The sequence below is a fragment of the Mus pahari genome, chromosome 7 (assembly GCF_900095145.1).
Source record: "Mus pahari chromosome 7, PAHARI_EIJ_v1.1, whole genome shotgun sequence".
Taxonomy (NCBI): Eukaryota; Metazoa; Chordata; class Mammalia; order Rodentia; family Muridae; genus Mus; species Mus pahari.
The window spans coordinates 70,364,942-70,378,436 of record NC_034596.1 but is presented as its reverse complement, the minus strand read 5'-3'; the positions used below and the strand labels follow the sequence as shown (position 1 = coordinate 70,378,436).

Here is a 13,495-nt window from a genome sequence, read left to right as displayed (position 1 = left end):
GCATGCGCAACATAGTATCACTCCCAGCAACGGCTGTAACGGCTATGTGAGGCTGGCTATGTGAGGCGGCGCTCCACAGTTTGTTTGTTTTGAAAGTAGGAACCATAATAGACATAAAATCTTGCTGTGTCCCAGCCCAGCCCAGTGAGGTCCTCATGTCATCTCTTGACAGGTATCATTTAAAGGATGTACATTGTTTCTGGTTTGTGTACACTCTAGTTCCTGAGAGCTCTTCTTTGAAACCTGCTGTTCATGTGAGAGAACTCTGAGCCCTTTCAAGGATAGAAGTGCCGGTGTTACCTGTGGTTTTCTGGGGAGCTGGGAGCATAATTGTGTTCAGTTGCAACCATGAAGCTGCTATGAGTGCTGGGTTGAATAGCTCTTGAAACTGAAGCTCTGATTAAGCTCTGGCTTGGGTCAGATTCACCTCCAGGATCTGTTCCCTGCATTTACAATGAGAATATAATGAAGACTTAGGGAGATGGTGTGCATTTTTAGAGATGCATAAAGCACAGAGCAAGCACAGCAATGATAGTGCCATCACTATCATAACTCTCAGGTGTCTTGTGCTGATTCTATTACGTGTATTGTACCTGAATCTTCTCTAATAGTATCTATGCTCTCTACCTGGAACTTAATTGCATACATACAACAAAAAAGTTCCAAGGATTTTAAAACTTAAAATTCTTTAAGAGAAAAACCACCATTAGTCCTATTGCCTTGATAACAGCTGCCCAGATGTTCACAACTGCCCAGATAGTCACAGATGGCCCATAATTTACCAACAACTTGTAGTCACTACTCTAAGTGCAGCTCCAAACCACTCTCCCCCATGCCTCAGCAATGTCTATGAAAAAGTGCAGATGAAAAGGGTATTTGACCAACATATACCAATTAATAAAGTTGAGGGTGTGATATAAAAAGCTGTGAAGCAGATGCTATGAGGAGAGCTCGGGATGAGGAGAGGTATACAAAACAGAGATGAAGGGGCAAGAGTCTGACACTAAGAAACAGCTAGAGGTTTCTAAAGGTAATGTATATTTTTATATTTATTTATTTTTGTGCACATCTGTGTGTAAGAGTATTTGTGCAGACACATGTGTGTATGTGTGCAGGTGTGCATATATGTGTGTCCATAATTGTGGAGTCCAGAAGACAGCCACTAGAATAGTTCTCAGGAACTCCATGTACCTCTTTGGAGACAGGGAATTTCACTGGGCTAGAGCTTACCTATTAGAATGGACTGGCCAATGAGCTTCAAGTATCCTCCTGTATATACTCCTATATCTGCCGATATACTCCCTTGCCCCAGTGATGGGGTTATAATCTCATGGCACCATATCCAGCATTTTTCTGTTAACTCTTGGGAATATGTGCTTCATCCAGGTCATTCAGGGGGAATTCAGGTCTATGTGCTTACAAAGCAAATACTTTGTTGATTAAAAAACAAAAACAAAACAAAAAACCCCACACCAGTCTAATAACATGCAGTTTTTAATTCCCAGTTCTTTTTTAATTCCCAGTTCTTCTGGCTGCCTGACAATTGATACATCTAGGAATTATTTGCATATGTAACCCCTTAGAAATGCTCTGAACTGGTGAAACCAATATATTATTCAGCTAGTTTTTTTAAATCAACATTATAAAATCTATAACTGTATAAGCAAATGTGGTATACTACTTTTTAAAAAAGTCTACACATATTTTGGTGGATTAGAGAGAATAATGAAAATGGATTTACTTGGCATAAAAGAAGAAGAAAACACAGGAGAGAAAAACAATTTTGGTATTTCATTTTGCTTTCTTTGATTTTTTTTTTAGAATTCTTATTTTTAATTAAAATCTTTTCCCCACTTCGTTCTGATTCACTCCCCCTTCTATCTTTGATATAACGTTAGTAAATGATAAGGGTAGGTTTATGGCTTTCTTTTTAACTTTAGTAGCATCTTAGTGATATAGAGACCAATGCTAGTTACTAGGACTTTTTTGGTGAAGTTGGTTGTTATGATAAACACAAGATCAGCTCTAAGCTTGTGAAATCTTTCCAACCTTATGCTAAAATTTGATATGTAATAGAATGACCTCTCTTCTGTCCCAGTTTCTCTTACAAGTGGACCTTTCATTTAAATAGTTTTTCATCAGCTTGTATTACCTTATTGGATTCCTTTCTCAAAATCCCAGTATCTCTGAAGGTTTTAAATACCTTTCGATAGTCAGCACACAACACAAAGTACTTAATGATATTCACTTCTAAGACACAAGAGCTTCAGTACAGATTCTGGCTAGCATGGAGCATAGACTAAATGGAGACCAGAGAAAGACAATGTCTGCCTCATATTGGAAGGTCTGGAGAGGTCTTATGTTAATGGTTCATTGAAAAGATGATCCAGGAAAACAGGGACCTTTAGAGGTGAGGTGGGAAGAGAGCCATCCTGGCACCAAAAACTTTTGAATAAGAACCTTTGTGTTTTATCAAACACAAAGAGCCAATACAATAGCTCTAATGGACCACACAAATAACCACACACATTGATGTGTCTCATTCTTTCACCTCTGAAATATTGTCAATAAAGGTGGGCTTCAGGAAATTTAATAGGAAGCAAATAATGGTTAAACTACGATCCCCAGAATTGCCTTTACATGTCAGTATTTTAGGTAACTCCATCTAAGGTCAATGGTCACATCTAATGGAAGATAGTTAGAAAAAAATCAGGGTTGATGTTTGTTGTGAATAAGCACAAAGGAGTCCACAAAGAAAAGTTTGTTATTAAGAACTTAGTGAGTGCAGCTTGCCCCAAGAACAAACAGAATGGAATGAATGCAGAATGTATTTTGTTTGGAACCTTCCCTGACATCATGACTTTATCTGCTGCCATTAGCAACTCACTAGTGGAGGCTTCTGCAGTTAATTGCTCGAATATAGATTTTTCTTTTGTCTACAAATTATTCAGTTCTGAAAAATAAACTACTGATCATATGCTTTGAATGGTTATAAGTTTATTTGTATACTTATTATTATATTATTATTTTTAAAAGGTAATCTTTCAAATTTCACATTTTCAAAAATGTGGTTTGGGATAATTAAGATTAGTATTTAACTACAGGAAGTTGTACACACTCTTTGAAGCTGATAATCTCCTTTTTGGCATATTTCAAATACATGTTTTTTTGAGAATGTGACATAATTATAACATTTTCTCCTTCCCCCTTCTCTCTTCAAACCCCTACATAGACACACCCTACTCCACTTCAAATTCATGGCCTGTTTTTCATGAATTGTTATTGCATGCGTATATGTATATGTATGCCCAATGGAAATGATGCATCTATAAAGCATTCCTGCATCTACTGCTCAGGGAACAATGTGGAAGGGGGCATGGAAAGATAGTAAGAGCTGGAGGATAAGGGAATTTGCCGGGATACTGTGTGTCATAGTAAGGTCCGAAGCTACATCCATAGTTTCACCAGCAGGACCTCCCAAATGTCAACAGAACAATGTTCAATGTCATTGAACATTCCAAAGTAGACAGGGAACAGCCCATGAGGAGCTAATCATACATAAAGAACTAAAGACAACCCAGCAGCTTTGGGAGTGAAGAGGTGTTCTTCCCCAGGGAAGGGTACCCCAATTGGTTGTCCAGTGACAAATGTTTTAGCCCTAAAAACATAATATATCTTTTTAAACTTTAGTCCCAGGGTCTAGTACTGGCTATTATATAATATTTACTCCATAAAAATAAAGTAAATTGAACAGTTCTTAAGTGAATACTGATATTCAGCATTACTTATACTGGCATCATTCAATTTTTTTCAAAATATTTGCATGAATCCTTTGAGAATTTCATACATGTTATTTTGATCATATTCTCTCCCAGTTTCTTTATTAACTCCTCTGAGATCTACCCAATCTATATCTATTTTTTGGAAAACATTAAGCACTCACTTATGACTTTATAAGGAGAATGGGTACTTTCTATGTTAAAGCATAAAACCATATTTAGTGTTGAAAAGCTCTGTTTACAAATTCTCTCTGGCACAATGACATGTAGGGCAAGAGGCTCTCTACCTTCCTGTCCCAGGTTCTCTCCAACTGAGAGCTACTCTGTTTTATTATTGTTTAAATTATTATAGTTGCATATCTAATCAAAATTAGTGGATTTTAAAAAAGAACTACAATTTATTATGTCATGAATCTGTGACTTATGGAGGTCTTGGGGACATGAATTTTTTTCTATTTCATTTAGTATTGACTGGAATGATTTGATTGGACCTGAGAAAGCCACCCTTTAATTGTCTTACCAGAATAGCTGCTAAGCTGATGCAGTTACACAGTGTGCTGTACATACAACTACAGTTCAGTGACCTCATCTTTCATATCTTGAATACACTGAAAACTGATGATTAGATGTAATCTTAAATGTCATAAATGTATGTTCATATGGATATTTAAAATTATTTGGTCTAAGGTCAAGACTGTTGGCTAGGATTCTTTATTCCTCTCTATAAAGATGTAGCTAGGAGACTTTAGCTTCCTCATGAAATGGCAACTAAAATTTCAGAGATGCTTAAATAATGAAATACTAGAATTACCTAGTTTTTCAAGGCTTGGACCTAGATATTATTGTGAAGCCACAGTCAACACATACCATTGGGGTATGACAATATTTAAGGGGAAAGAAACTCTGCCTCTGGATGACAGGGTATCCAAGTATTTATCACTGTCTTTAATCATTTATAATTTTTTCTACAGTAATATTTTTGTAATGGCTAAAGCAAAAAGTAAGACTTTATGTAAGACACTTACTAACACATAGGCCAAGATTATTAAGACCAAGGATTCCAAAATTAGCAGTTGCGTTATATCTAAAAGACCACAAAAATTATATAAAAACATATTTCTGAAATTGTCACATATCTTCTTGTCATTATTACTATGGGATTGAGTATCTCTGCTCAGAGAGAGAAAAACAGTGTGATATATCTCCACACAGCTGGAGATGGAGCCATCTCCATGCTGAGTGTTTACGTTTGCTAAGTAGCAATGGGGCTTTCCAATTTATTTATTATGTCAATGTGACTAGGCCAAATAAAACTTTTCTTCTTGACCAACTCTCTCTTGTTTGTTTGGTTTTTTATTTGTAGGATAGAATTTACTAGAAAAATATTAAACAGCTGCTATATCTGGGGAACTGTATGTTCTTTGGGGGAAATATAGAAATGAGGGTAAAGGAAAAGGCCTATGTTCATTTTGTAGACTTTACCTCCCTAGTGTGGAAGATGAATAATTAATAAATAAGCACATAAATATAAATTAAAGGAGAGATAATGATGCTTCAGTCAGGGATCTTGAGAATACTGGTGCAAGAGAATGTTCAGCCAGTGTGGTCAGGGGAAAACCCCTGAGAGGAATGGGGTTTTAAGCAGAGGAGGAGAGGATACTGATGAAGCAAAGAGAAGATAGATGCTTGGCAGGGTAGAAAAGATTAAGCATGTGGTCACTTGTGGCAAGGAGCACATAGTTGGATATTGCTTATTATTTGCTCAGTCTCTTCACATATATTTTGTGGGGAATTTAAGTTATTTATATTTCACATAATTATTAAGTAATATCTTGCTTCTGTCATTTTGTGGCTGGTTCTTAGTTTTTCTAATATCTTTCTCCTTGTGTAGTCTTCTTTATTATGCTTTAGTGATTTATTTTTTCCTAAGAGGAGGTTTTGATTCCTTGCTTATTATTATTAGTCTGTCATTGGTTTTTGCTTTGGCTACAGTGGGACGTAAAAAAAAAAAAAAAGAACCTATTTGAGTAAAGTAAGGCTTTTTGTAAGGCTTTTTGAAATGAGAGTGGTGTAAACACCGATCATAAAATGCGCCAAGAAGCAAGAGGATAAAGAAGGAGAAAAGAGAAAAAACCCACTATGTTTATATTTACCTGTTTCTTATAGTGAGTTTTGATGTCCTGTTGTACATCTTTCTATATTGCCTACTTCAAATAGTAATGTAGTTATTAATTTTGATTGCTCTGCTTTTTGTGTGTATGCTAGATGTAACTGGTTTATGTACTGTGTTTATGTGTTAGGGTGTTTTTAGTTTGTGTAGCTCCTTTTACTAATGAGTTTTAAATGCCCAGTATATTCTTGCTGGTTAGCAGCTTTTCTATTTGAAGACTTTGGTTTTCTTTTCTGTTTTCTTTGTACATGTCAGGAAGTGATATTTTTTTTCCAGCTTCTGTTTGTCTGAGGATATCTTTATCACTGAACTGCAGCCTTGCTAGGTATCGTAGTCTTCACTGATAGCTTACTTTCTCCTTGCACAGTGGTTTGTAACCTTCCAAATGATGTGACCCTGTAATACACTTTCTCATGTTGTGATAACTCCCAACTATACAATTATTTTGTTGTAACTTCATAACTGTTATTTTGTTGCTGTTATGAATTGTAATATAAATATCAATGCAGAATATATGATATGCAAACCCTGTGGACGTTGCTGCCCATTGGTTGAGAAACATTGCCTGGCATGTGTGATAATCTCATCATACTACTTCTTTTCTAGCCTATGGTGTCTCTACTGAAAGCAGATAATTGCAACATGTGTGTGCAAGTATGTATGTGTATATGTGTGTGCATGTGTGCATATATGCCTATGCGAATTATGTGTGTGTGTGTGTTGCTCTCTTGCATTCTCAAGGAATTTCTCTTTGCATTGAAACTCTGAGAGTTGTCTTGGGAATAGATTTCATTGAATTGAATCAATCATGGTGACCCTGGAACCCAAGTATGGTGACATTAACCTTCATGTACCAATATTTTACTTTCTTTTCCATTTAAGACTGGGCAGTTTTCTGTTACTGTCACTTTGAGTGTGCTTTTCTCTCTTTAACAATCTACAGACTCTCTTGAATGCCACACCACAAGTGGCTGCTCTTCTAGTGCTGTCTGTCCCAAAGCCACTGTGAACTTTTTCTGTTTTTCATTCTTATTTCTTTCTTCTCCCTTGATAGTCTGTTGTGAGTCCGCTAATTGTTTATTCTATTATCCATTTTATATTTTGTGTACCTTATGTTAATGTTTAAGTTACTACAGTCCCCTTAGTCTTCTTTGATAAAATATTGAGTTGTTACTCTATGTTTCCTTGAAGTTTGCACAATTTCCTTAAAGGCTTAAAAAAAAAAATTCCATGGCTGTGTATAGATTGATTACTACATAGTCAGTTATTGGCACTTCATTTGTCCATTGTTGTTAGTTGAAGATGTGACTTTGTTTTTTGTCTGTCTCAGAAGTTTAGCATCTTCTTTGTGGCTGCAGTTATTTCAGCAGTGTGAGAACTTAGGTTCAGGTTAGCTAAGTCTACATTGGAGTACTCCAATCTCTCAAGGGTTGAGGTGAACCCAGATACCTCATCCAAAGTTATCGATGTGTAGTCAGAAGCCACAGGATTATTCTGTCTCTTTCTGGACCCCATACTGAGGGGACTGTTCATAAGCTCCCATGAGGCATCCATGTTACAATACTATTGTATCCAAAGTCCAAACTCATCTGGGGCGCATCGCAATGCAACCTAGAGTCATAGTCCATATGACTATGTAGTCTACGGGTGGTGTATTCTCGCCTTGCCACCCCTTAAGCTACAGAGAGGTAATGTCCAGGATACAGATATGTGTCACTGGGGCTTCAGGTCTTTGTCTGGCAGCAGGACAGGTCCAGAAGTGGGCATTGGCTTTGGTGTAGAAATTTAAGATCTGATGGCTAATTACACATAAAGAATAGGTAATCCTAAATCTTATTTGGAGATAATATTTATGCAATGATAATCAGTCTCCTTCAGTGTAGCAATTTGGGGGCAGAATATTGTCTGTGCTGAGGTTAAGCTTTGTGAGGTAAAATAATAAAAGGAAGGGCAAAGACCAGATATGGAAAGTATTCAGAAGAGAAATTAAGGTTTAGGCAAAATTTACATAAACATTGGCAATTACAATTCAGAAAAATAAATGCATTTACAGAAAAGCTTGAAACAAACTTTGCTCAGTGTGGAAAATGCATCAAAATTGCCGGTGCTCTCATCCCTTAAAAAAAAAAAAAAGAATAGGTAATCCTATGATGACTGACAAGTTTTAAAAAGTGGGAATTATCACAGAACATAATTAGTGCACAGTCTCATTAATGTGTAATTATTCATTATTTCTTTGAAAAAATTCACTCTGCTTGTTTCTTTTCTGAAAACATATATTTGCATATTATAAATGATTATTCTCTATTACTAATTTGTTCATATTGTTGCTGTTTCTGTGCTTAAGCACAACAGTGATGGACAGGGGACATCATGTCCATGATTACTTTTATTTGGGATGGGGTGTTGCTTTTAAATAGGATTATTCTAAGTTTTTTTTTCCTGGTTTTTCAAGACAGGGTTTCTCTGTATAGTCCTGGCTGTCCTGGAACTCACTCTGTAGACCAGGCTGGCCTAGAACTCAGAAATCTGCCTGCCTCTGCCTCCCAAGTGCTGGGATTAAAGGCATGCACCACCACACCCAGCTGGATTATTCTAAGTTTTAAAGTCCCAATTTAGAAATATTTCTGCCCATTTTTAATTAAAAGCCACATACTTAAAAAAAAATCATCCTGCTCTGTTATTCAAATCCCTAAATAACAACAAAAAAGTAAAAACTATATAAAACAACTGCCTATGGTGTGGAATTACATGTTACACTCAGAGGAGAACATCTGATTTCAGAGAAACAATGACCCTCTACACCCACTAAAAACATAGACAGGATCCAAAGTTGCTTTGCTAGCTGGATTTTACATTATTTATATCTGACAGAATTTGACTGTGAAACTTCAAAGGCACATAGCTCATGTTTTCACTCAAGAAGTGATCCTTTTTTTTTCTTCAAGTGCTTGGAAGATGACAGATAGAAGTAATCTCTGCTGATTATGGATCATGGATCATGGATCATGGATCATGGATCATGGATCATGGATCATGGATCAGCAGAGATTACTTCTATCTGTCATCTGCACTTGCTACATGACGTTTATGGAAAATCAGAGTCCAGTGCCACCTGTTTTCAACAGTGTTTCCTGCTTATAAGAAAGTGATGGGGAGGAGGTGATACAGGATAAAACTGTGGATGCATGTTCAGTTGGGGTTTGAACCTAGTGACTTCTACAAAGTTTTCCCACAGTAGGTCCTTGCTAGCAGACTGACTGGATCCAGAGAGAGGAGAGCCGGTATAGTCTAGGTTCATACCTAGACAGCACTCGTTTCCATTCATAGGTCCCTGTAGACAAATCACAACCATTGCAAAATAATAGACTCAAAACATGTCTGCATCCTTCTGTACTGACAGGAGCACAATGACTCCACCCCTCTGACAGTTTTATTTTGGCTTTTAGTTTCACCCCTGCTTATCTACACAAAGTTCTACACAAAGAGTATCTACACAAAGTATTTACACAAAGTGGAACTTTAGTTTGTCCCCATCCGTGTAGTTCTGATGTTCTGTCAAAAAATAGTTACAACCAAAGAAGTACTCCAAAAGCTGAAGGAGTCAGCTGGGAGAGGAGTGTGCGCTTCTAAGTGAGAGTTGATTAGGCTTCCCTTGGGAGGGTGGAGCTGGGGGAACAAAAGGCCAGAAATGCTGCAGGCTGGCATAGTGAGTAAGGCGCTTGCCACTTGAGCCTGGTGACCTGAGTTCTATCCCGGAGCCAATGGAACGGTGAAAGGAGAAAACTAAAGCCACAAAGTTGTCCTCTGACCTTTATACACATGGTTGTGTGTAAGTGTTCATGAACGCTCGCACACACAGACACTCAAACACACACACACACACACACACACATGCTAAGGCACACTAATAATAATAATAATAATAATAATAATAATAATAATAATAATAATAAGCAAATAGAACGGGGCTAGAAATTTTAACAAATTTATAACTTTGTACCACTTGATTCTTTATGAAATATTCATGTCACTTTCATGGATCTCCATGTTGTTTGGCATGGTGATGCCCACTGAGTGCATGACTCTTGTTCTGTGGTAATCTTTCTAGAGAGCATCCCAGGTACCAAGCAGTGTAGTCAGGACTTCCTTCATATATGTTAACCTCTGGAAGTTAACCAAGATATTTCTGTAACATTATTTACTGATTTAGTCAATGTATTTTTTTTTCACTTGAGATATCTATTTTATTTCTATTGTTTCTTTTATTTCAGCTCTTCTTTATGCAACTATTTTTGGAAATGTTACAACAATTTTCCAGCAAATGTATGCCAACACCAACCGTTACCATGAGATGCTGAATAATGTTCGAGATTTCCTGAAATTATATCAGGTCCCAAAAGGCCTTAGTGAACGAGTGATGGATTATATTGTCTCAACATGGTCAATGTCAAAAGGCATCGACACAGAGAAGGTATAGTTGTTTTTATTATTATTGTTATTATTATTATTATTATTATTATTTATTCTGTTTAAGCAGGATATTTAGATGTATGTACATTTCCCATTCACAATTCCCTTGTGCGATTGCTTTATAAATGTTACTATAATTTTTGCAAGTGACATTGCAATCAATCACATTTATTGAGTGCTCAGAAGGTGAGGAGCAACCAACCATTAACAATCAATTAATACCAGTCATGATATTCAATTGAGGAAATTTAGTTTCTGAAAACAGCTCATTGCTCCATTCCCCTGTGATTCTCTCATTACCACTTAGTAATTTTCTGCTAAACTCTCTGAGCAAGCACTCTCCTAAAAGAACTGTTCTCAGTTTTCCCTTTGACTTGCTGTCCAGTTAAAAATATCAGGGGCTGGAGATCTGGCTCAGCAGTTGAGAGAGCTTTCTGCCCTTGCTACCATCTGGAATTATGTCTGTCTGATAGCTTACAGCTGCCTGTAACTCTTGCTCTAGGAGATCACACACCCTCTTCTGGCTTCTGTGGGCATCTGCATATACGTGCATGCACACGCACACACACACATACACACATATTCCCACACTCATACACACAATTATTAACAAGATTTCCTTATTTGGTATCAATGGGAGGGGAAGCCCTTGGTCCTGGGAAGGCTTGATGCCCTAGTGTGAGGGATGCTAGAGGGGTGAGGCAGGAGTGGGTAGATGAGAGAGCACCCTCTTAGAGGCAAAGTGGAGAGGGGATGGGATGCAGGGTTTGCAGAGGGGAGACCAGGAAGGGGGACAGCATTTGAAATATAAATAAATAAAATGACCAATTTTTTTAAAAGCATTCTTTTTCATTAGATATTTTCTTCATTTACATTTCAAATGCTATCCCAAAAGTCCCCTATATCCTCTCCCCACCCTGCTCTGCAACCCACCCACTCCTGCTTCCTGGCCCTGACATTCCCCTATACTGGGGCATATAATCTTCACAAGACCAATGGCCTCTCCTTCCATTGATGGCCAACTAGGTCATCCTGTGCTACATATTCAACTAGAGACACAAGCTCTGGGGGCTACTGGTTAGTTCATACTGTTGTTCCTCCTATAGGGTTGCAGACCCCTTTACCTCCTTGGGTACTTTCTCTAGCTCCTCCATTTGGGCTGGAGGGATAGCTCAGCCGTTAAAGGCTAGGCTCATGACCAAAAAGCATTATTTTTATAATGGGAAAAAAAAACAGAATGAAACTTCCCTGTTATAAGTGAAATTTTTATATTATCTTCTATCGTATTTTCTTCTTAACCTCTCTCTATCACATGCATAAGCAATTTTTAATCTTCCCTTGGTTTTTCATACAAGTAATAGAGACATACCTCTTCCAGTTATTCTCTCTCTATCGCTCTTTTTATTTTTTTTCCAGAGCTGAGGACCGAATCCAGGGCCTTGCACTTGCTAGGCAAGCGCTTTACCACTGAGCTAAATCCCCAACCCCCCAGTTAATCTCATGTCTCATTTCTTGTTATTTTTGAATGGGAAATGCTTCCTCTCCACCCCCATCTATCTTATCCTTGGGCAAAGAAGAACCCAAAGTTCCCCATTAAAAGCAAATTAAAGTCTCCTCACTGTCTACCTACAAAATATATTTTAATATACCTATAAAAATATAGGTATATTTTTCCTATACCATTTGATTAACATAAAATGAAAGGGATATCAACTAGAGCTGTCACACAGGAAGTAAAAGCCAATCTTGAATTATTCCACTTGATAAGCATCAGTGAAGACTGTTTTTTGTAGAATACCTACTTCTGACACCTGACAGTCAAATTGCAAGATACTTTCTTTGCCATTTCTAGGTGGTATGTGTTTTTGTCATGTGTGTGCATACATGCATGCGTGTGTGTGTGTGTGTGTGTGTGTTTGTGTGTATGCGTGTAAATGACCACAGAAGAAAAATCAGTTAAAGTATATTTCTTGGCAACTTGATTAATATTCATTGATATGTGGTTAGTGGGAAAACATGCACAGAACCTTTGCCACAGTGACAAAAAGGCAAAATCACATACACTGTTAAGGATGTTGAAGAAAGGAAACATTTATACATTTATATACTGTTGGAATGGGAATTAGTACAAGGGCTATTGAGCATAGGATATTCCTTTAAAAAACTAAAACCAGATCTGCCACAGGACCTATCTGTCCCACTCTGGGTAACTGTGAAGTGAAAGGAGACCGTCATACAAAGGATATGTCTGCACCCCCGTGCTTACTGTTGCACTATTCACAATAGTCAAGATAAGTAAACATTTAAAGAAAAATAAGGAAATCCTGTCATATGAAACAAAATGGATGGGGCCAGAGAACATTATGTTAAATGAAATTAGACCTAGAAGAACCTAGAATGAGAAGAACTCATGTCATCTCCTAGTCAGAGAACTCAAAAAGACAACTTGCATGTAGAATGATAGTTGTCACAGAAGGGGAAGGGACAGGAGCAGAGGGCTAAGTCAGAAGGAGGTTGGGTAAAGGTACCAAATCACACTTCGAGTTGCTCTTGAAAACCTAGGAAAGCAGATTTGAGTTGATGTGACAAATATAAAAGCTTTGCTGCGCATGTGTGAAATATGCCATGAGTAATGATTCCTTTCAGCCTGCTAGGGACCTCCCCACTCAGATCAGATGCATCTTAGCTCCGATGAGAGTGTATATGATGAGAAGAAGACTCAAGCCAATTCTGGGCATGGAGAGGCTATGTGAGCATTCCTAATAATTACGTCCTCAGTGAGACCATGTTTAAAAGTGCTTCATACCATATGATACCAAACAAGAAGAAAACAAAAAAATTATATCCACTTCTGTGACGTAAGTCAAGAATCTAATAACAGAACAGAAGACTCACAGACCTCCTGGTCCTCTTGTTAGTTAGTAAATAGTAAATATAACACATAACATTAAAATGCAGGTAAAATAAGACACACACCATTTAAAATAAAGGCAATGCTTTAAGATATTGACAAAAAAAAAAAAAAAAAAAAAAAAATCTAGTCATCTCACTCTAACTTTGGAATGGAATGTTT

At 37.3% G+C, this 13,495-nt stretch overlaps 1 protein-coding gene across 1 annotated transcript in view; it reads left to right on the top strand.

Moving 5' to 3' along the window:
- Kcnh5 (potassium voltage-gated channel subfamily H member 5) overlaps nucleotides 1-13,495 on the top strand; it is a 273,990-nt gene that overhangs the window by 157,484 nt on the left and 103,011 nt on the right. Inside the window, exon 8 of the mRNA XM_021201919.1 lies at nucleotides 10,224-10,423. Coding sequence (XP_021057578.1) covers nucleotides 10,224-10,423 — 200 coding nt within the window. The remainder of the gene's footprint in view (nucleotides 1-10,223; nucleotides 10,424-13,495) is intronic.